Source organism: Salvia splendens, chromosome 7 (assembly GCF_004379255.2).
Source record: "Salvia splendens isolate huo1 chromosome 7, SspV2, whole genome shotgun sequence".
Classification (NCBI taxonomy): domain Eukaryota; kingdom Viridiplantae; phylum Streptophyta; class Magnoliopsida; order Lamiales; family Lamiaceae; genus Salvia; species Salvia splendens.
Window position 1 is genome coordinate 15,307,735 of NC_056038.1, and position 25,289 is coordinate 15,333,023.

Here is a 25,289-nt window from a genome sequence, read left to right on the forward strand (position 1 = left end):
AAGAAGGTCCGTTCAGTCGACCTCAAAACGTACGAATCACACATGGGGTGGCAATTACTCGTCAAGTGGCGGCGGCCAATTCGAGCCTGGTGAGGAGGTTTCAGACCCGAGGTCCCGAGCTCCGGTGTGGGGGTCTGAGCTAGTTTGTAACGTCGTTTATTTTTTGCTATTGGCTGAGAGACATACATGCCGACACTACTCACTTCACACCAAAACAATTGTTGTCGCAACATCTCCTTATTCAGACTCTCGAGCGTGATATGGCCCTTCATAGGTCACCGCAGCCGCAATAATTTTTATTGAGTAATTTTTAGAATTTTTATTACGTAGTTTTCAATTTTTTATTGAATTATGTAATTTTAATTTTTAAATTAGTATTTTCAATCAAACGTTTTTTAATTAATTGCAGTTCTATATTGAAGATATAAAATAGTAGTAGGATCTATGAGTAGTTAAGGAATGGAGAAGAAAGAAATGCTATTATTGCAGAGTGTTGCAGTCACATCTCAATCACATAGTTAATTGATAGAAATGCCTTTCAAAGGCTTGAGAATATTTTCAAATAAAAAAAAGTAATTCAAAAGAGATATTAAATCAAAGTTGAATGAGTGATATTTTTAAAGTTTTAGTATCTAATTTGATATCAATTGATAGTTTTTTTTTTCAAGTTCGAGATATATTGGCAAGCGAACTAGCCTCCTCCAGCCCCTCGTGGCCGCACGAACTAGCCCCCCCCCCCAGCCCCTTGTGGCCGCACGAACTAGCCTCCCCTAGATGGGTCCAGGCTTGTAAGTTGTCCACCCTCAGACGGGTCCAGGCTCGTAAGCTTGCAAAGCCCCAAGGCAACAAGCCCTGTTTAAGCCTTGATATCAATTGATAGTTGAATAACCGAATATGATGTTCACTTTTTTATAATGAAATAAACTTAAAAGGAAAGTGTGGCATTTTTAAATGGAATTAGCACCATACACAATTTTGATAAAAGGCATCATATAAGATGGGACAGAGAGTACATTCCTATTATCATCGAAAATGAAAATTAATGATTAATCAGGGGTCATATATTCAACTATAGTTAATCTATGATTTCGTTGTATGAATCATAATTATCTTTTGTATAAAGACAAAATGAATACCCGGATTATCCAAAATCCTTAAAGGCGCAAGTTATACACTCAACTACCAAAATTACATTTCCATTTCTTCACTTCAACTGCAAAAATCAACTGGTAATGAAGTGAAACTATGCTAAGTATACATGATAGAAAAACAATGATTATATAACCAGTTTCACCATCATCTTTTAGAGCCCAGTTTTGTGGTAACCATTTGCGAGATAACGATGACGATGAGATTCAGTTGGCTTCAACCTTTCACCGGTGAAGATGTCAAGAATCTATTGATGGCATCAAGTGCCACAACATGAGTTGTAGGGAACACCACCCGCAACAAGGGAATGGATGGGCTTGTCTTAGCACATTTTATACTCTCCTCGGCTCTTTTAATATCTAGCGGCGAAGGCACATTGTACCACTGCAGGTACCATGATAGGGTTATACTGGACTTCGCCACAGGGTAATTACCCGTTGGCCATTTCCCAGAAAGAGCGTACTCACAAATATCTGCGTTCAAGTCTGTGGAAAAATTTAGAATGTCTTCAACCCGCTTCTTGAGTGAGCCCAGAAAAGTTGATTGCATAATTTCTCCTCTCGAAGTAGTTAATCTTCCTTTTGAGAGAGCTTCATAATAGGCTAGAGCAATCTGTTTCCCGGAAGCACGATAAGTCAACATATTTGATTAACTTAACAAACAAATTTAATTAGTTTTTCAAAAATAGTTGATATGAAACATTTGTTTTTAGACAAGAAAAATACAAATTAAATTAGGTTGAATCCATATCAAATTGTTGGCTATCCCATTCGATTTTGGTACTCGAAATTTTAATTAGATGATATTCGAGTCCTCCTTAAGCACAACAAGTGGTTAGAGTTTCAAATTTATTTCATATGTTTAGGAACAAAAATAGACTTCCAGTCTTATATAAATTACAATCACTGCAATCTTTCCACACAAACTTAGAAGGTGATAGAAAATAAATATTAACTCAGAAGTAAAGGATGAGACTGTTACCTTCAAACTAGAAAGAGAGAGTGAATCCCCTATAATGTATGTACCACTAACGACCGAATCCACAATGTGTCCAATTGTAGCATACAATGACAGATAAACCTGAATATCAAAACCACTGTGTTGAATAATTCTTGACGAGATAGATCAAACACTAAATTGCTTTTGTAGATGGATAGAAAGGGAAATCCATAATCTGGGAAAAGAGCAAATAGAGCTGTAACTTTGATTGAATACCTGCAACAATGCAGGTCTGTCCTTGCTAACACACTCAAATAACACTTGCTGGCAGAAGTCCTGGAAATCGAGCTCAAATCTGTAGAAAACGATTTTGCATTGAATAACTATTTCCTGGGAGTATTTCTCAACTAGAACTTTAAAGACTGTCAATTAGAAACCATTCCAATGTATTTATTCCATTGAATGCTGTAATGTACACACAGACACACGTATACTGATTACATAGGACTTGATATTACTACCACTTGATTTCCATTCAAATAGTAGTATTGGCATTAATTGGTATATGTAGAAAATACATAAAACATAAGCATCTGATGCGTGAAAAACTTGATGCAAACTTGCCTGTTACTCCAAGATGAATCACAAAATAAATGGGCGAAAGCAATCAAGCTTGGATCTGATGAGAAAGTGCTAACCAACTGATCTACTGGGATTGCATCAGTGGTTGGAAGACAGGATTTTGGTTGAGACAAGGCACTCATCTGCAGTGAAAGGGATTCCCTTCTGCTAAACAACATGATATGTGTAGAAGGTAAACAAAATTATTAAGACCGATGTAAAGTGTAAACCTTGTGCATTGCTCGTGATAACAAAGATTGACTTCCAATTGGATCGTCCACATATGAACATGCTCCGACCTTTCTCTTCACGTACAGAACACCTGAATTAAAAGGGTGATGGTTCTCTCCAGAATTCCACCATGGTTTTTCTGTACAATCACCATTATCCATATAGTCAAAGTGCAATCAAACAAGTTGATTGTGTAATGGAATCATTCATACCTTTGGGACAAAGCTCAATGAGTTGAGGCCAGTATCGAGGACCGCAGACACGGACAGACTTCAACTGTAAACAAGAACAGAAAGGTCGTCATAATTTCATGCTTCAAACGTGACCAAGCCAGCAATAGTAATCAAACCAATAGTTTCCATAGAGTTTAACGCCCATGGTAATGGTCATCTTTGTGAATGCCAAGAATGAGATGCTAATCATGCTATGGTAAGTGATTAAATTCAACTATCAAATCTTTATTGAGCGATCAACCATCAGGGTCTGGAAGTTAATGTTAGTCACCCCAAAGACAAGTAATGAGTTTACAGGAGAGAGACTATGTGCATGGGTATTGGATAATAAGACTTACAATAGCACGTTCTGGAAGGCTGCAAGGAGTGACCTCACAGAAACTTGTTTCAGAGTAGAGATCAGTTTCCTTATTGGTTATTTCAAGAGGCACATAAACTGGTAAGCCAGTATCAACATCGACAGTTTGAATCCAGCGTGCTTCAGTAGCTAGAACATATAAATGCCTGAATGCCTGAAATTAGAGGAGGCACGCATCAAGAGGATGGAACTTTAGAATAAAAAAACTAACTCAGTAATCATGACTTTAACAAGATAGCAATTTTCAGTGGTCCACTAGTCGTAAGCTCAAGGCATAAGCCCGTGGTGGAAATCATAATACATGAAAATCCTAGAAGTATAATAGAACACAGACATAGAGAATATAATAAAACACATGAAGTTTCATGCTGATGTGTACACTCATTCGGTAAATACTGTGGCTTGTCAGTGGGTGTTCACTATAAAATTTCTTGTTGAAGTGTACACTCACACTTGTGGTTTTGACTACGTTGCGACGTTCTCTCCCACTCCTCGTCAGATTTCGATCCGTATCATTGTTCTCATCATCTTTCAAACTCTGTTGAGTCTTGGTAATGTACTCCCTCCGTCCCATGTTACTCACACTTTCCATTTTATGTCGTAAATTTGGATTGATTTTTTAGTGTAATTAAATTAGTATTTTAAGTGTAATGAGAGATCACTTAATAAGGGAACACTTAATTAACTCTAATATATTAATTAAATACCCTAATTCTTACTTAAAATAGAAATAATACAAGTAGTTTGCGATGAGCCGAAATAGAAAAGTGTGAGTAACATGAGTCAGAGAGAGTATTGGCACAATGAAAAGAATGTCGTTATCTGTGGTAGTCTGACTCCAATTGCCTTTATGGAGCAACCTCAGGATATGTTTCTCTAGGGGAGGATGCTTTTAAGGTTGACTTCTTAAAGAAGACAATTTATTATCATAAAGGTTGGTTGACATTTCCTGTCATTGGTGTGATCAGTCATTTCTTGGATAAGCTTAAGCAAGTCAATTAGGATGCTGCTATTCGAATTCTTCAATATATACAGAAATTTTAAGGAAAATGATTGTTGCTTAAGAAGAACGGTCTTCAAAAGATTAAAGGATATTCTGATATTAATTATGAAGCCTTGATAAGATGCCTGCTTCTGGGTAATGCACTTACATATGGGAGGGTGTTAAATCAGACTATTTGACTGGGACAAACTGCCCATATCCTTACAAAACTGCTGAGTAGGAAAAGTTTCTCAGGGCTTTGCACCAAGATGGACATGATCAATATACATGCTCCAACTTGGGGAAGAGTTGTAGAATATTATTGTATTTAAATTTCTTTATGTACTTTACCCTAGTTTTCCCTACATGTATGTGTAGGACTCTTGTATAATACACTAATAAGAAATATGGAGTACTTTTCTTCTCCTCTCTACATACTCTGTAGTCTGTACTTACTATTCTCTAAAGCCAAATAAATTCTTCAAGTGAAAGGAAGTTTATAGTCCCAAAGCATTATCAAAATGAGTTATGAAGGCTAACAAGAACTCTAATTAATTCAGTCAAGCAAAATACTATGTCATATAGGAACAATTTTGAAAAACAAGAAGATAACTACTTATACAAATTATGCACAAGATATCACAATAATAATGCATATCACGTGTACAAATTACTTTACCTGAAGATGGCATCTGTTGTCATTTGGTCCGGTAGGCAAATGCGGATAAAGTGTTATTAGTAAAGCTGCAATGGAACAGTTGCCAGTTGAAAAGGTCCACATTCCACCTCCAATGAACAAGAAACCACTTGCTAAGCTTACCTACAAAAATGTACCATCTTATTTGTTTGAACCAAAATCCAGGATGACTATTCTCCACACATTCCTTTGAACAATCTTCTCGATATGGCTGGAAGCATTAATGAATATAACTAGTTTTGTCTATTCTAGTAACTGAATGTAGACTTCTACCAATCTTAAGTTTGGAAGACATTATGTGGAATAACTAGCCAAAGGTACCATATAAACTTAGATTCTTCTAAAGTTAACCCATTTTTGCAAATAAGTACATAGAGAGAGTATTTTTGTTTAGAAAACTTACGGCCATTTGAGTACCAAAACCAGCATGACCATCAGCAGAGTTGCGACTGCGGAGAAATTTTAAGAATCTGAACGTTTGTAGATGACCAGATCCAGCCATTACCTGCAACCACAGCTACCAGTCAGAGGTAGCTTTGTTTTAAAATCATGGATAAACTGACAACCAAAATACTAACCACACATAGGGAAAGAACAATAAGATGAAGATATGTCTCCAATGTCCCCCGATCAACATAAACGGATAGGCCTTTGGGTAAATCATTTGAATTGGAAGTACAAACAGGCTTTATCTGCAGGTCAAATGGTGAATATCCTAAAACACGTCAAAATAATACCCAACAATAATATTTCAAGACAAACCTCATTTAAGAAGTAGACAGCATATTTGTAAAGCAACTCTTGTGCATTTCCATCTCTTGTACCTGCAAATCGTAACCCTGCAGCATGTTTTGATGTTTTCAGCAAGTAACAAAGCAATGAACAGAGTAGAATCATGCAAAACAAATAATTCAGGAGGTTTCAATTATTCGTGTCAATTTGATATTGGTTCTTTATTTCTTCCATGGATAAATAAAAACTAAGTTGAGCAAATGAAAGTTTATCCTACTGTACAATCAACCAAAGAAGAAGCCATAATGTCAATACCAGGAAAATGTCACAAAAATAGAGTTTCTTTTAAAGGTAATTCCATGTAAAATGACTATCTATTATGACTACACACTGAAGCATAAATATAATGGAAAATGCATTTATTCAAGCTCAGAAAATATGGTCAAGGACTGTCCAATTTCAGATAAACATAACATAAAGTAAATACTAGTTTGCTCATTTCATTTAAAGTAAGTTACCTATGCGGAAAGTTCATATATAAAAGTTTATGTATAGTTTGGTTGGACAATATTGTTTATCCTAATTGAAACAGAAAATATGAAAAGATACAAAGGAACTTGTCAGCATAATAAAATTTACCTAGAGAGATACATGCTCCAACTATTATATTGACATATGCCTGAACAAAAGCTTCGGCATCCATTTCATATACATCATCCGTTTTGTTTCCAAGGCCTGACACCCCATTTTTTACAACTTCAGGTATCTGTGACTGAATCCAGTTCTCTGATGGTTGGATTCTTTGCAACATAAACTTGGATTAATCAAATTGCAGATAAAAAATTATAAGCATCTTCATCTCATTACCAACAGAAGATTATACCTGGTCCATAGTATCAAATTCCGAGAAATGACACGGAGCAATATGAAATCTGGCCTTATGTATTGCAACTCAAACTTAGTTTGGGGGATCGACAGCCTAGACACTATAAGTTCAGACTCTGTCTGTTGAAGTCAAGGATAAATGAAACAACTTATTAAAGTAAAAATTATGTAACATTACAAAATTGTGGTAAGTTAGTGGCAAGTAAAAATGACCAACGAAATCTAACACGATAAAGTTACCTTCAAATACATCAACGCCAGAGCGATTATAGCACCCGGTGCAGTGACATCAATATTAACCACATTCCCATCTGCAATCTAGAAAACGGAGAATTTGGATATATATATATATATATATATATATATATATATATAAGAGAATGAGAGTGGATGCAAAATAATTTATCCCTTGGAAAGAATTTAAAACTATATCAGATAGAAGCCAAAACTAAAAATAATACTTCCTCCGTCCCATAAAAATATGTGCATTTGAAATGGAACGGGAATTAATGCACAATTGATAAAGTAAGAGAGAGGAGAAGGGTAGTTAAAGTAGTGTTAGTGGATAGTGGGACCCATATTATTTTTAGTGTTTAATGAGTTGTAATGGTGGACCATAGTGGTATAAGTTGTAAATAAATTGATGTATATGAGTAATGAGTTGGGGATAATTTTCCATAAATGGAAATGCCCATATTTTTATGGGACCGACGGAAATGGAAAATGCATATATTTTTATGGGACGGAGGGAGTATAATATTGCTCATAGGTAACTAGACAACCTGTCCCGCACTTCTGTTGTACTCATCAGCTGATGATGAAAAGAGGCCATCCTGATAACAGTACATATGAAACAAGAATTACTTCATAATGTTGATCACTGGGAAGCTCAACCAAAGGACTGAAGCATTATTCTAATTCAGATACAGATATGGCAGAACATACATTATGAAGTTCTTTGCCACCAATGTAATGGAATAACCGATCCACCAAGGTGTTTATGGAACCAATAGCATCTTGACCACGACCTTCATTTACACAAGAGGCAAGGGGTGTCAGCAGAAACATCAAGTCATCTAAATCAGAAGAATTTTAATCCGTACCCAAAGCTACCAATCCTAACGCAAATCCAGCTGAAACTGCATAACCCTCCCTTTCGTGCACATTATCTCCTCCACTTCTGCGACCTATTTCACTCTAAAACAGAAGTTATGCACATTACAAAAACAAGGTTTGCATCTGGAGAAATAAACAGGGACAGACATCGTTCTTAAATAGACGATAAAAACGCAAGAAGATATGAATAAATAACAGAGAGGTAATAACCCTTTGATTGGGAAATCAATCAACATAAATAGAAGACTCTAAGTTTCTTCTACTAAGATGCCCCTGACCCAACAATTATCTCCAGCATTTTGTATAACTTTAACAAAACGAAAGACAAGGTCAAACTCATGATGGGCCTCGAATACATAGTATCTGGAATGGGAAAGTCATGAGAGGAACAGGCTGCAGCTCAATGATCATACCCAATCAAAGATGTTACATAGCAAATCACATATTGCACCGTTAAAAATTAAATATAAGATGAATTTTAAATTCTATGTTTTAATATCCTTTGTCGCTTTGAAATGAATGGCTATCTTTTCTTGTTTGGTCACTGAAACTAGTATTTATTTGCAAAACTCCACATTTTTCTCTTTCTTCATACGACAGGACTTGAAACTACTTACCCATTTATATCGACACTACAACCATATAGATCCGCATAAAGAAGTAGGATGGCTTAAACATGTGGCAATCAGTAAAAATAATGTTCAAAGGGCAACAATCAGAGTAAAATTATCTTCACATTCAAATATCACATTTATATATATGTTCGCAGGCATTTCTCGCTGAAACAACGAAAACATTGCAAACTTTAATAGGAACAGCTTGGCTAATAATTTTAAGAATTATCGGTAACAGCTAAGTGGTAGAATAAATTGCTATTTGATTTTCATGTTTGCTCTTGCCTTAGTTAATTGCAAATGTTTACGGTCATTAGTAATTGATTTTCATCAATAATTTTATGATACTGATAGCGATCGTCCATGGCGCGTATACAAGTGAAGAAGAAAAGGTGTGGTCAATTCTGGTGTCAGAGGGGATCAGCATGAGCAGCAACAAATAACAATCAAAGAAAATCAGTTTGAATGGCAGCAAGAGGAATAGTCGTTGGGAAGTCTACTGATGCATGGTTATCTTTTCCTTGTTTTCATATTTATGCCAGAATAAGTAGACTAAAGACCCCGACTTCTTAATTAATTATAGTATTCATGAGCGAGACGCAATCATTGATAAAACCAACGTAGGAATTCCAAGTTTTCAATAGAGTGCAGGCAAACGTCTTTTGTTTAGTGGATAGGTTTAGATTCGATTTCCATTGTGGAATAGGATTAGGAGTCTTGCGTAATTCTCTATAAATAATCCTAACACAAATGATGAGAGGTACCCAAGGAATCAAATAGTTTGTGTCTGGCATGTGCTGTGACGTTAGGACATTGTCCTTTCTTGGTTAGGATTCGTCCCTTTCTTTTATCAATTCCAGTTGCTATCTTTTCATGTCATATTTCATCGTGTTCGTCTTGTGCAATTCATTAAAAGGTTTGTCATTTCTTACATTCACTTGTAAACAATTTTTGTATTCAACCATTTTACTATGCTGATTGTGCGATATTTGCATTCAGATATCCTATTAAGTGCATTTAATGATTCCACCTTTCACTCCATATCAGATACAGATACAGTTCTGATATATGACATACACCAGTGTACCACCGATGAACTCATATTGATACTCTAAACAAGTCCGGGTGGCTTAAGGAGACACCTAATTGTAATTATGCAACGATGGGTTATACTTGTGATTTTTGAAACGGCCTAAGTTTTGGGATATAGGGCAGTAGTTGGCTTAATAGAAAAGTAGTATATTCAAGTTTTATAATGATGCCCAAATGCCTAAATCTAAGCCATGCCCATGATTATCTATACATTCCCCCTAATAGGTAGACATTGAGAACTTACAGCTTTCGCTGTTATATATTCCCCTGAGAATCAGTAGACTATTCTACAGACTGGAGTAAGACTAAAAAAACAACAAACAAACTGGCGCCATAGGCTTGCCACCGTTTTGGCCTTGGTGTTCCTCAATGTTTTTTCATTACTTTTTATTTGAGTAGGGTATGTTAAGGGGCTCCTCAAATATAGCATACAACAAACTGGGACTCATAGATTGAATTAAGTTGTAGAATTACCAGAAGAATTTGCATTGTTTGTGGGTGTGCTGATCCCTCGTAAAGAAGCCCAACAGAAATTAGTGCTGCAGACTGCAGAATTTAAAATATAGAGTTAAAACTTAAAATATATAAAGAACAAAAATCGAAGCCAATCCATTAGGTATTTCAAAATCAGATAACAGATAACGATCTACTGGATTAAGATGATTGACCACATTAAATGCTATCATGGGATGATACTGATATCTTTAGAGGAATAAGAGTACAAACATGCAAGATTTCTATAAAGCATCTGATAAGAAGGTGGTCTTACTGATAGTACTAAAGAAGATTTTATCAGTACAAGCTCAAATAAAAAGCTAAAGTGTATCTTATGTTAACAACAAGCTACCCAAAAGTATAAGGGAAAATGGCAGATCAAGTGATCAAAATGCAAACTCCATCACCCCATAATAAAGCAGCTTACCTGTATAAGGGTTGGGAGTTCTAATTCTGGAAAGGAAGATGGATGGCGGGCAGGTAAGTGCACGTACAGAGACTGCCAATATTAATAAAGTACATCAATGAGAGTCAATAATTAGATTGAATCAATGTGACTGGGTCCGCAGGCTGAAGATCTACAACAAAAGTAAACTCACTAGTGCAGAAAATGATTAACTTTACAGAATTTGATCAGTTCTTATCAATTACTCAAATTCAAGCCAAAGAGTGATATAATGAGTCCATGCTACAGTTATACAGCAACTGATTGCTCTATACTCCAGTTACAGTTCTGAGCATACGATCAGCAACATAATAGCTGACAACAGTTCCAAATAAGAATAAATATATACTATTTCAATCAGACTGATTTATTTGCAGCATGATACCAAGGCCATTACATCCATAAAGGAAGAGGTAGTTAAATCAAAATTCAAATATTTCAACATAGTATGCTCTATTAATTAACTATATTTTGGATCTGACAGCAATATCATATAGCTTGATTGTACTCCATAAGATAATTTTTTTAAGACTAATTCCTTACATTTGCCCTAAAAAACTCTTTGGTCTTATACATTTAAGTGTTACCTTTTGGTCTCAAACAATATGCTTTGGTCCAGAATTAATATTTCTGTTCACTTTAACGGTCAAATGTATTTTGACCAAATTAATTAATTAATTAATTATTAATTATGAATCTAATTGACCAAATTAACCTTATTAATTTAATATTAAAATTTATAAAGGTCAATTAGATTCATAATTAAGTAATTAATTTGGCCAAAATACATTTGACCATTAAAGTTAGTAGAAATGTTAATTCTGGACCAAAACATAGTGTTTGGGACCAAAAGGTAGCACACTTAATGTATAGAACCAAGAAAAATTTTAGGGCAAATATAGGGGACCAAATTTGGACTTTAGTCTTTTTTTAATAATTGTAGTGACTATTCAACAGAATGTTTGTCCAGAGCCTGCAGGCATGTTGCATATATCCAAAAACTAAATGCTTGCAAAGAAATTAAATTCAATTTGGACCTTACTATTGAACCTTGCAGTTATTCCTACATATTGATATACCATATATAGATGCACACATGTATGTTTGTGTGTGCTCACATGTTATTGGATTTTGATGAACATACATACTTTTTCATTGATAGACGCCATGACATAGCGCCATGGCAGATATTTGACAACATTGTCAAAACTAGTCAACTACTAATTGGTGGGAGTATATGCTGGTGAAAAGAACTGGTGCTAGAAATGCAAGTTGAGCTCTTAGTCTTACAAATTTAATGTTAATGTTACAATTACAAAAAACAACACAAAATAATGCAAGTTGCATACACTTGCAATAGGAAAAAATGACCACATAAGAGGAGAGGCTGGGAGAGACGTATCTGCATTATACCTTTGAAATAGATGGTTGCATGGTTCCTCTATATGAAGCCGCAAGGCCAATCATCAATCCTACTGTGGTACTTTCATGCTCCTTCAAGAGAAGGATCAGTGCAATAAAAAGTTTAGGAGGAGTTGTTATACACAGTTACAAAGTTGAATGGAACTAAAAAATGCAGCAACACAATGGATGTGAAGTTAGCAGGGATACAATAGATTATAAACTACATTTATTCTTGGGCAGGAAAAAGAAAACGAAAAACATATTCTTTTTATGCAGAAAAAATGCAAAATTATCCTTCTCCAATTTACATGTGAAAAGGCTTCATTATAGCAACTAATCCAAAAATGCACGAGAGTGAAGATTTAATAGGCCAAAAACCAATAATTAGCAGGGGTAAATGGTGATGGCATGTTTGCTCCAATCACAAACAAAAAACAACGAATAACTATTTGAAACCACATAGATTTTAAATCACATAAACCAAATGGATACAGCAGAAATCCTGCTTTCCCAAATAGCCACATGCATTCTTTTTGAAAGAGAAACAAATGTGTGTATAATAAACAAAACAAAAATGTAGAATAAACAAGCCTGATACAGTAGGGTCTCCAAAAACAATTAGTCACCTGTGAATAATACTGGAAAATATCCGTTATTGTTAGGACACGAAGATGTCCATGTAAACCCAGAGCAAGGAGGAGTCCTGCATGAGTAACATTAGGCTCGTCTGGCTTGTTATAAAGTATCCATGTTCTAGACATTTTCCCCTGCTTATAGAAATAACCCTAGAGTTAGAAAAGTATCAGAACAAAACTCATTCAATATGATTGTATACAATCAAGGAAACTGACAAGCAAAGTGAACGGCTGTTGAGGCCAACTATAAGGCAGAAACAATGAATTCTTAAGACATATATGTTGTTAACTAAACAAGAAAGGGAAAAAACATAGCCCGTGCACATGACTGGCTAATGGATTAAGCATGTGAGGTCTAAATAGACCTGAAGTGGAGACAGTCTCAAGCCAGCAGCAACAGCATTGTGAAACTCTGGCCAAGATTTCAGTTCTTGAATATTTCTAACATTGGGATCTAAGTTAACCTGTGACATTCATATTCATGCACAATTACAAATTGTATAAATAAGTAAAAAACACCAAAACAGTGTCAACAATGCATACTGTTGCGTTTTGTTGTGCAGGTAACCGACCGGCCAATACAAGCTTTGGAACAGCAAGTGCCTGGAAAAAAATAATACAGATACCAGAAATAACTTCATGCACATTTATATAGTAATAAAGTAAAATAAAGGTGAAATGAATATGTTCTAGTCGTCATTAGAGAACAACAATACAATATGGAAGAGTCAAGAGAAGTACTAGAGGCTGAGCACCTCTGTCAAAAGAGTACATATGGTACCCAGTGTAAATGCCCCACGGCCAAATGGCAGAGCTGTAGTTCTTTGGGCAAGATGCCAGAGCTGAGTCTGCAAATGTCATATTAAGAGTCAAAAAAGGAAAACCTATGAAAATCTAGCATGGTAAACTGAAAATGTACTAAGAAGTTGGCATGGTTAACCGCCCCAACTGCCACAAATATTGTTTATTGCATTTTGTTTTGGCAGTTAGAAAAGGGAATGCATAAATGACTCAAATTTAACTTCAAATCAAAATCTTGAGTAAATTAAAGGGTTATATGATGAAGCTATCAAGAGTAAACTATATAACTCTGGTGGTTAAATAGATACCATATATTTAATTTTCACAAAACAATGTTATTTATGGCTATGAGGATACAAATTTAAAAAAGTAATGATATGGGATTTCACATCTAGACACCAAACCATGAATTTTACAAAAAGGTGATGATGATGCTGATTGGGGAGAGATGCATATGGCTCAGAAACAGCAACCTTCAGACGTACTGACGTACAGTATGTTCTCAAATGCAGCATACATTTAAATCATGATCTTCAGGAGAGTTAAGAGTATAGCTTATACTGCTAAGTGCTAACTGAACCACAACGATAAGCAAGTGAATTATTTCTATTGATCCATGAGGTCGGACCTATAGAGATCAGAGTGCACAACTATATCCTGGTCATGTTTAGGGAAAGCTACATCATATTCAGTCATTCTTTTGTCAGTTCCAAGTTTTCCATGCTTTTAACCAGTCTAACTTATTTTGGTAAAATCAGAAAGCGTGGTTTGATAGTCATATATTCATAGCAATCACTCATGATACATTACAACTCAGAGTTATACATTGGTGGATTTGGTCATTTATCTTTTTTGAATTATCTGTGGCATTTCAACTGAGTTATGTTTGTATGGAATATGCAGTGGGACATAACATAACATTTAGAAAAATTAATGATAAATACAACAAGACACCAAATACGAACATAGACAATGCAACTGAGCAGATAGTGACAAACTGGTCTAAGATAATAAGCATTACGGTACAAGTCTTTGAATTACTTAGTAAAAATAAGAGAATCTGCAGAGTAATGAAATCGATACCTGTTGGAAGTCCTGATCAGAAGCTGTAGGGTTAACAGGTGTTTGAATAACTACAGGCCTAGCAGAGCATAGAAGGCGCCTAACCTATCAGAACACAGTTGAACTGTAAGTATATAATATCAACTACATCAGCATTCAATTACAGTGGATTTAAATTTATCACCCAGAAAACAAGACAAGTTTCTCAATCACTGCCAGAGTATATCCTAAATCACAGAAAAGCATATCTCTATAGATTATTGTAAGTTGATGCAGAGCAAAATTCCAAGCTCAAGGGAATAGCATGGCAGCTTTATGAGATCATGTTACAAACACTAAGATAAGATCTAAGTAATATCCATATAACTTGAGTAAAACAAAAAAATGCACCATTCCACAAAGGACCACAACATTAAGCTCCAATCTCTAAAGATCTCATTCACAAGAAAACCATAAGTAAGTTATTCTACAAGCATAATATTTGATGGAAGATACATATGAAGACAAGGTGAACTAAACTAAATTTCCTGGGGATGTATTAAACGTTTTAAGTTTATCCCTTGCATAATCAAGTAATCCAGTAATATGGATGTGAGGTACCGGAAGAAGGTAAAGCAAAGGTAATGTGCACACATTCCATGTGAAATATATTAAATTTATTCATTGTCATTATGGAGTAAAATCAGTATCAACCATTAAAAACAACTGAAAAACGAAAAGGATCTAAATGAGTAACTAAAACAAAAAACCGTTGTGAGCAAGGAAAATCTTAACTATCTTAAATGGATCTGCGACAGAAGTACTATTGACAAAAGATAATATTGTAAATACAAATAAACCCAAAAGTAGGTATTCCAGGAGGCTCCAACTAAGATAAAAGTATTCATTTCAAGTGCACCTCATTTAGCCGAAGATCACGACCATAGCGTAACTGTGTACTAGAGTTGAAAATATGCTCCATTCCATCAATGACTGGTCCCTCAAAATTGTCTATGTCCTCTAGCTTCAAATTATCCATTTCAAGTGTATCAGAAACTGAGGAGGGTATAGTCACTGGATGTAGTGGTAACATGTAAGGCGTAGACCCCAAGATTAAATTTGATCTTGTACAATCAAGTTCAGAATACTTTGTGGTATCTCTCAAATGGAGCAATGCTAAATCTTCACGACCGAGTAGCACATATGCTGCAACTGGCCAATTTGCAGGAGGAGATTCACGGCACTTATCTATTGCCTGTCATGACGGATAGTTAGATAAATGATACTCCCTCCGTCCGCCATTAGGAGTCCCATTTCTTGGCGGCACGGGTTTTAAGAAATGTTAAGAAAAGTGGGTGGAAAAAAGTTAATGGAATAAGGGTCCCACTTGTATATATTAGTTTTAAATGAAATGTGAGTGGAATGAGTTAGTGGAAGGTGGGACCCTATTACCATTTATGGTAAAAGTGAACCGGGACTCCTATTCCCGGACAGACTAAAATGGAAAAACGGGACTCCTATTCGCGGACTGAGGGAGTAATAGCTAAGTGATTACAGAAATAGTAACTCCAAAGGCCAGATAAGAGAGCAGGAAAAAAAAGGATGTGGGAAGTCATTATTCATAATAGCTACAGAGAATCGTCATGGTCACAGTCAGTCTTAAAGATAGAATAGTAATACTATGCAAATTTAAGCCTCTAGCAAGACAATTATGGTATTTAATTCAGGCCAAAAAATAGAATTTGGCTTCAACTGTCACCAACATTCTATTGCAGGAAACATTAACACTTATGCGGGCTTAATAAAAATGCAGCTAAGCTTAGTAAGTAGATACCCTATTGTGACTATTCACACCAAGTCATGATGTGTCATCTATAATGTGAACATAAAATAGAACTGGTCTCCATAGAACTTAGAAAAAATAAACATCCTAACTATGAGGTATTGACTTACATGCCTAAGAGGAAGAGATACACCAGCCGGAAGCAAGTCAAGATGATGCAACCCAAATTTTTCACCAACCATTCCCAAAACTGTTAGCTCTTCTCGAGTATGATATAATCCAGGCGCAATATTACAGGTAACACCAGTTGAAAGACTCTTTCCAGCTTGCTCTGCTCCGCACAACAGACTATAAAATGAAATTATCTTCCTAGCCCAGTTCACTACAGAAGTTCCAGTTCTACATACCAGAAGTGGAATATCACAAATACTAGCAGAAGCACATCCATGCTGCAAGCAGTTCTCAAGCCATCTAAATAAACTTGGAGGAGTTTTTGAGGCAGGCAAGAACTGTGACGTTACAAAGTCTTTCAGAAGCATGGGAAAATCACGTTTATAGTGATCCATGTAGCTCGGTTCATGTAAAAAGCTAGCAATGTCATATAGAAGAACAACCAATAGGCCTAAGTCCCTGGAGAAAGATAAACATTTATGTGAGAAAGGTACTCCAGACAGTATTTTTGCATAAGGTGGCAGGTAAATCACCAAACTACCAATCAAAAATCAAAAATATCAAAAAAAAAAGAAAGAAGCAGGGGGCTAAATGAGCTGGCCAGTATGCACTCTCATATTTGTTATTCTTTCAATTTCTTTTTGGAAAGAAAAATTCAATGCCCTCAGATGCTTCTTTGGAACCAGTTCTTGCAAAGAAACACGGAGGTTGAATTTATGGTGTAGCCACTTGTCAGTCTGCCAACAAGTGGCAGGGATAGGTACTATCAAGGGTTGAGTTGATATCTTGCACACAACTGCTAGGCCTAGCCTACTTTGACAGGCTTATTCATGATAATGGGAATAAGTTTAATGAATATTAAGTACACATATTCATAGTTGTGTAACTTATTTCTTTGTTCTCTTGAAAAGTTTATCCAGGTGGATTATGTAGATAAGCATATCATGTTAAACATTATATATATAGTACATTCTGGTGCACATAGAGTCACCTCTCTTGCTTAATACTCCTTGTGTCCCATAGAAATAGGCTGAATTTCTTTTTCGTCCGTTACATAGAAATAGTCCATATCCATTTAGGGAAACCTTTTCTCTTTCTCTTTTACTTTATCATTTATGGTCCACCATCCACTACATTATTTCAACTACTTTTTCTCCTTCTCTCTTACTTTACCAATTACACATTAAAATCTGTGTCATCCCCAAATAGCCTATTTCTATCTATGGGACAAAAGGAGTACTATTGTGCTTAAAATGCACACCATGCTTTTTGATGAATTCCAAGATCCTGAATAGGGGGAGCTATAGTTGCAAGTCGCCATCCATAGCAAGATATGAACAGCCTAGATATTACAGAGTTATCAACTATTTACATAGCTTACATGAATAGTTGAATTACAAGTACAACCAATTATTTTAAATGATGAAATGTAAAGCTTTGCATACATACAGAACATAAAATAGATTAAATCAGAAGGAATCACACCTTTTACGGAGATTGTCAAGTTTAAGTGTTTCATATACTGCATGCAATGAATACAATGTTTCTGTCAGCAATTTCATGCAAAAGGCTTCCTCCGCGTTCTCGGTGTGATTTGCAATGACGGCAGATGAATCAGATTCCTTCGAGTTAGATAATAATCCAGGGAAAGCACCAGCAATATAATTACTCCTTAAATATTGTTGATTATATTTGCTCTTAACTAAGAACTCCCAGGATGAATGTGATAACTGAGAGTTTCTAATGGGATTTTGACATAGTTTTGTTATCACATTACAGAAGGACTCCCATTCTGAATCCGCACACAAATCCGCCTTAGCTAAATAAGTTGAATCATCACCACCCCATAGAAGACCAAGAAAGTATTTATATAAGCTAGGATTAAGCCCTTCTGCCATTGCCGCAATACACTCACTAGTTAAAGACGATGATGGACTGCGTCGCAATGTGCATCTGTAATTCTGAAGTTGAAAAAAGTATAGCAAAATGTAAGCATCATTGTCAGGTAGATACCACAAGGGGTGAAAATTTGTTTTCTTTTAGTGCAATCAATATCATGGCAAGCACATTGACTTGTACGTCAATGCAGTATTCTCACAAAAAAATGTAGTCCTCAGGATGACCAATCCCTGCATATTAAGGGTTTAGGGTATGGGATGGGAGCTGGGAGAACCTTTTTATTGTGAATGTTAGAGCATTGCACTTGACGTGTAGAGTATATGCATTGAACATATGAAGTATACTGTGAGAACACTACAAGAACATAATGATTTAATATTATGACGGTGAATATTTGAACTTTCAATATTGATAAAAATGCACATACTCCATATGCTCGGCTCAGTGCAATTGATTCTCGCATTCTCACTTTAAGAAGGTTCTTAAAAAGGCTGATACATGATAAAAAGCTTACTTTTCCATTGTTGAAAACTATGTTGATGCGTCCTTCAACAGCCTCAGCTAATTCTACAATTTTCAAATCATCTAAAGTGTTGTTGACTCCTGAAAGGTCCCCTCCACCCAAAAGTTGTGCAATGACCAACGGAGAAGGCATAACATACTTGCACAAGCATTGCTTCCCACACTGCAGTTATAAAGGGCCAAAGTCACCAAACAAAATACTGACACATAACTTCAATTAGAAATTAATATAGCAAACCGTAACGTAACACATGGATTCTTTGAAAAGATAAGGTGCTGTGTAACTTATTCACATTCACACAATAAATGCATTTAACAGGTATATGTGGTACAATGTTAGCACATATAATAAAAGGCTTCTTTGTTATAAACTAGTAGAGCGAATCAACATTACTTAACAAAATAAAGAAAACCATTTTGCATGGAGAATCATAGTCGGACCTTAAGAGGGCACATCAACTTTTTCCTATACCAACCAACAACTAGCCTAGGTCTAGAAGTTTGAATCAGTTTAATCTGTTTTAACAATATAATTACATCGCAACTATGTGAAGACTGATCTACGCTGCAAGATAAATAGCTGGGGCCAATAATTTCCACCGACCAAGACAACCAAAATTTAAGTCCGCAATCAACTGAGTCTAGAAATATAAAGAGGTAAGAGTAAGAGAATGTTCAGAGGAACATAATCTGTTGTGTACTAATGAATAATTAACTGGACATTAGATATACACATTATGTGTGTAGTCTTCCAAAGCAAGAGAATAGAATGAAAGATCAGTCTCAATTTGTCAACACCTAGCTAGGGTGAAAGCCGGACTCCTACAAAGCAATGGACATGCATAATTTTATATTTCAAGAAACATAATAGGCCAATGTAATAAACTACATTTGAAATTTTTTAAAATAGCAGCGATCAGCGAAGGTAAAATTAAGGTGAGATTGAAGGAAGCCAATATTAGCCTGCAAAAGCAAACATGGATCATCTCTTTGCTTTTATCGTGTATACATCTACAGACAGCTTATGGAGAAAGTTTCAGCATCTTACATAGAGAAGTAGTGTGTTTGCAGGGGTCAAAGTTATTACATCCCTGTGTGGAAGTTGTCCCACTTTTACTCTGCATAAGTCAAATTCAAGTCAATTACCAATAAAGACAAACTAAGCAGAAGAAAGATGTTAATATTACTTGGGTCGAGTGACAGCAACAGCAGCGGCAGCAATTGCTGATATGCACCAGCTCATATCAGGCTTAATATCATAGACTGTCTCATTATTTACTTCCAGACTCTGGAGTTGTAAAGACAACAACTTCTTCTGTTCTAGGAGAAGGAAACATATAATAGGTGTACAATCATCATCCACTGCCAGGAATACCTGTTAAGAGTAGGGACAGACCAAAATGAAAAAAAAAATCAAAAAGGAAACAACAATATAGCAATAAAAAGTTATCATAGTGCATAGGCCTTCATCAAGAAGGCAACAAGAAAATATAAAAACTCTCACCTTACTGGCAGGAGTATGTGAACCCTTGCCCTGCCATATCCTTCTGAAGTAATGCTTTGTTGACTTCAAAGGAGAAATTAAATCAGATGATTTAGGATTCACCACTTGAAGGTTGGATCCATTGACCTCTACGACCCAGAGGGAGTGTTGCATCTTTCCTGTGGAGAAATATAATACCTACTCTTAGCCAATATATCCAGAGAAATAGCAGTACCAAATCTTGAAAAAATAACTCCATTTACCCTTATTGTATGACACCATTAAGGGCAAACAGTCACTTGTCCAAATTGTTCTTTCATCAAATTCCCACATTAAATTCAATTTGCCTCTTTCTTCAATATAAGTTATCTAAGGAACATCACATAACAAATTCTCATAAGTAATGAACTTATATTGATATTAAGAGACGCAGAAAATTGAATCAATGTATTATGGGGGATCATTAAATTGATACCTGAGGATCCTCTAGGGGATCCTTCAATATTATATGGGAGGACATTGATGTCCCATCGCTTCTTGTACAATAATCAAACATATGAGTTGGAGTATAAATATCCCTTTTCTGGCGGAAGGCATCACGAGCACTTAAGAACGGATTAGAAGATGATAATGATATATTTGATAGCAAGCTCCCTTCAGATGCCCGCTGGAGAAGTAAACCAAAAGGAAGAGACCATATTGATGTGATGGCATAAGGAAGTGGGACAGAAACTTCTTCACCTATACAAGAAAAGCCTCAAGCTTACATGTCCAAAATCAAATAAGCACCAAGGTAGAGGCTAAGGGTCATTCTTCAAAGATTCAAAAGGAGATATATAAGAACAAATCCCTTCAAATGCAGAAGCCCCAAGAAAGAAACTTAGATTTCATTTACTAATACAATATTGGTCAGTGACAACCTTCCCAAACCTAGATGATTGTATGAAACTTATAGAGAAAAAAAAAGATGATTATTAACTCACCTGCTATACCATAGATGGTTAATCTATCAACTTGAAGAACACAAAGCAAGGCTTCATACATATCACTCATCCGGGACCAGCATACCTGATATATTTTGATTATCAACCCAACAAGCCACTCAATAAAATAAAGAAATCAGACAAACTAAGTTTAAGCCTCACACAAACAGAATGATGACTTTCTTTTCTTTAGATTCACTTGCATGAGAATATAGTACTATAGAAGAAACTAGGATCAAGAATCTCCAACTAAGCAATAAGATTTTACATACTTAAGTATTGTTGGATTTTCCAAATTATGAAAAGGTTTGGTCTGAGTTTTTCAGATCATTTTTTATTATTTTCTTAAAATTTCAAGTTGTCTGCTAATTAAATCCATGTGTAATATAAAGTTAGTACAACCAAATAAATGCTCACAATCACTTTATAATTATAGAAATGTGTGTTCATGCTTTTTTTATTTTTCGAGAGAAATGATCCCGTAGCCATCTGCCATCAGCACATCAGAATCATAGTAAGGCTAAGAATAAGAAAACTTTTGGAAATTAGTCACAATACATTATATGCCCCAGTAACCATGCTGCTCATCCAACCCATTATAGACATGTATTTTTCTCTTTTTTCCCTTTATTCTGCTGTGAGGGATGAGCATATCTTCGTCTGAGACAACTTTTAATGGAGAAAATTCATTAGAATAAATTAGAGAGATAAACTTGAGAGGATTGATATACTATGAGGAAAATCTCTTTAGGATTTTAACAATTGAGGGTAGGGTTTCTTAGACAATACTACTATATTAGTTATTGGCAGATAGTTAGATACAGAATAAATCTCCTACTTCCATGATGTAGCCCTGGTTTAGCCGAACATGTAACTTATGACATACTCCCTATGTCCCAAAAAAATAGTCCATTTTTGCCATTTTGGTCCGTCCATCAAAATTAGTCCACTTCTATTTGTGGAAAAAAATTTGCCACACATTACACTACTTATGATGTGGGTCCAACTATCCACTAACAATACTTCCACAACTTTTTCTCTTTCTTTCTTCTACTATACCAATTTCACATAAAAAACTGTGACATTCTTAAAGTCTCTATTTTTAGGGGCCAAGCTATTAGTTATTACAGTGTATTTGTTGTGTAATCAATTAATGCATAATTTGATCCAAGTGACTCAACTAACAATGCTTAATGAATTCCAAAACTAAATGACTCTTTCTTCATTGTCCTTGGAGAGAGGAACTTCCAAATAAAAGCTTCAACATTCTTTTAAAATGGACCAATGGTCTAAATGCAATCACATCCTTTTTAATTAGAAGGTACATAAGAAAACGATGAAGACAAACTTTAAAGAAATACAAAAAATAACGTTCGAAGAGAATGTTTTCCCTATCAATTTTAATGTATGCTAAGTAACATAAAGTTGTATACCAAATCTTACATACAACAATAGAACTCAGCGACACATAAAGGAGGGAGACACGAAACCATGATAAATTAGCTTCCAATTCAAATAATTGTACATAGTTTGCTTGAAACCTCAATCACCTTGATGACTTTGGAGGGCAAAGTAAACCTTTTATACACTCTAGAGCCAGCACTCCATATGATTCTGTCACAATTAGAAATTATCCAAAGTTACAAATTACTACAATTTTTCATTCCATAAATCTTAATGCAATAATTTATTCAATAAAATTAAAAGTATTTAAATTTACTTCCTACATATGCAATAAAAAAAAAGATATGCCAATTCATTCCAACAAAAGGTTCCTTAAGTGATTTTTACTCACATAGTCACATCTATTGGCATTATATCCAAAGACCTGCATTTCCACAAAAATTCAGATGGTACCTATTTCCCCTGACAAATAGCTCGTGATCGCTGCTCGAAGCATCTTCAACCTCGACGGCCTCATCTCGTTGCTTGGCAACCTGTGGGTCGAAAAGAAAGAAATGGTAATCACCATCGTCATCACCGGAGGGACTGCCGCCATCCAAAGCCTCAGCAGTCAATCCAAACGGCCTAAACTCTGAAAGTACGGTGAGCTCCCGTACACCATCGCGAGGCATCGTGGCAACTGAAATAATACAAAGCAGCAGCTTAAAGCTACAGGCGAAACCCAACATTTAAAAATTGAAACTACCACTCTGTCTACTGACTGTCGCAATTTCCATTAGGTGAGGAATAATAAAGCAGCGTCTACAACATATTGTAGACTAGGAAATTCTTCCCCTTTGAGATTTCTTCACTTGAAAGTTGAATCTCAAGTTCCAAACTTTCTCTTAAGAAATCATAACTCCTATTTGAAGGTCTTTGCATAACCGAATAGCATTTTAAACTTAAACTTCACATAGATTTCTACAGAAGTAGTCGACTACACGATAATTCGTAGATTCACGATAAAATTTCGACAATCGAAGCCAAAAAAAATCCCTAGAAATGCATATGTTTTACCTGAACTTTGCAATTTGCGTCAGCGTCTTTCTTCTGCGGGCGAGCGGCTGAGAGGGTGAGGGATACTGGCGACCAGGCGGCGGCGGTCTGGAGTCCGGAGTGGCTGAGAACGTGAGAGAGTAGAGACACGACGAGAGTGAGAATGGGACAGCCTCTGTTTAACTGAACAGAGCATTTGCAGCTGTGCTCAAAAAATGAATGTAAATCAATACAACAAAATATACTCCATTCTCTTTTTACTTTAATTATAAATTAAAGGTCAAAATAGGCACGTCCATTTTACGATTCTGGTCATATATTTTATCTTTTGAATTTTTGCATCATGAACATTTCAACTCGGGTCACAATTGGTCCTACACTAACATTTTCGTCAATTTTTAAACGGTTTTAACCCCATTTAGACCGCTTTTTAAATTGTTTTAACCTCATTTAGATCGATTTTTAAAATTTAAAAATCGGTCAAAATTTTAAAAATCGGTCAAAATGGGGTTAAAACCGTTTAAAAATTAACGAAAATATTAGTGTATGACCAATTGTGATCCGAGTTGAAATGTTCAGGATGCAAAAATTCAAAATATAAGACCAAAATGTTCAGAACCAGTTTTGGCTTTTACTCTTAATTATTTTATTTTACTTTATATTTTTTCTTATTCTGATTATTTTATTATTTTATACTTCATTTGACCTATAAGAGTTACATTTTGTCATTTCGGTCTATCCCATAATAAGAGTCACATTTCACTTTTACCATAAATGGTAAGTAGGTCTCTCACATTCCATTAACTCAATTCACTCACATTTTATTATAAAACCAATATAAAAATCTGGACTCCATCTTCCACTAACTTTTCTAAATCACTATTTTTTACATTTCTTAAATTTTGTGCCCACTTCAAGTGTGAATTCAAATTTGGAACGGAATTAGTACTTTTTTCTTATTCATATTATTTTATTTCATTATCGTTTTATTCTCTTCGTCCATCCGGAGTATCATTTCATTACGCACGAATTTTAAAAAAGAGTGAACTAAATAAATCATAAATAGTACTACTGAACTTCGAGGTTTGCACATGAATAGTCCATGAAATTTAAAACTATCATATATAGTCTCTAGACTTAAGGGGTAAATCTCACTCATGGTATTTTTTCACTATTTGGCCTATTTTACTACCGAAAATGCTTCCCAAGGCATAAGGAGCATTTTTAGACATTCATAAAATTGGGTACCTAGTTACGGGCTATGGAATTTTCTCTATGTATCTAATATTGGAGTACTATTTTATTTTGCTTTTTCAATCACCTTATATCAAGTCATACTTCTCTCTTTATTTCCTTAACTTTTAAACATGTAGAAAGTAAAAAATTAAAATACAAAATATTATGAAAATTTTAAAAGTGTTTCATCTGTCCCATTAGAAATTAAATATTTTCTTTTTTTTATTATCTCTTTAAAAATGAAACGTTTCCTAAAATGAAATCTACATCATATCTAATTTTTTCTTTTCTCTTACTTTATTC

General features: G+C 35.2%; 1 protein-coding gene across 1 annotated transcript; it reads right to left on the minus strand.

The window, feature by feature from the left end:
• Positions 1-1,060: 1,060 nt before the first annotated feature.
• LOC121741074 (anaphase-promoting complex subunit 1-like) lies at positions 1,061-23,958 on the minus strand. The gene is made up of 38 exons (XM_042133766.1): positions 23,772-23,958; positions 23,169-23,394; positions 22,862-22,925; positions 21,312-21,396; positions 20,804-21,069; positions 20,592-20,697; positions 20,350-20,507; positions 20,033-20,220; positions 19,894-19,963; positions 18,838-19,008; positions 17,910-18,385; positions 16,424-16,883; positions 15,390-15,725; positions 14,513-14,596; positions 13,384-13,476; positions 13,172-13,231; positions 12,994-13,092; positions 12,620-12,760; positions 12,003-12,083; positions 10,572-10,643; positions 10,124-10,195; positions 7,931-8,024; positions 7,773-7,855; positions 7,610-7,660; positions 7,068-7,145; positions 6,826-6,947; positions 6,582-6,742; positions 5,973-6,049; positions 5,789-5,902; positions 5,614-5,715; positions 5,193-5,333; positions 3,512-3,685; positions 3,153-3,216; positions 2,940-3,079; positions 2,713-2,852; positions 2,365-2,443; positions 2,131-2,229; positions 1,061-1,761 (listed from the first exon to the last, which is right to left on the minus strand). Exons 2-38 carry the CDS (start codon positions 23,384-23,386, stop codon positions 1,366-1,368), a joined length of 5,415 nt encoding a protein of 1,804 aa, XP_041989700.1. The 5' UTR covers positions 23,387-23,394; positions 23,772-23,958; the 3' UTR covers positions 1,061-1,365.
• Between the last annotated feature and the right edge of the window lie 1,331 nt (positions 23,959-25,289).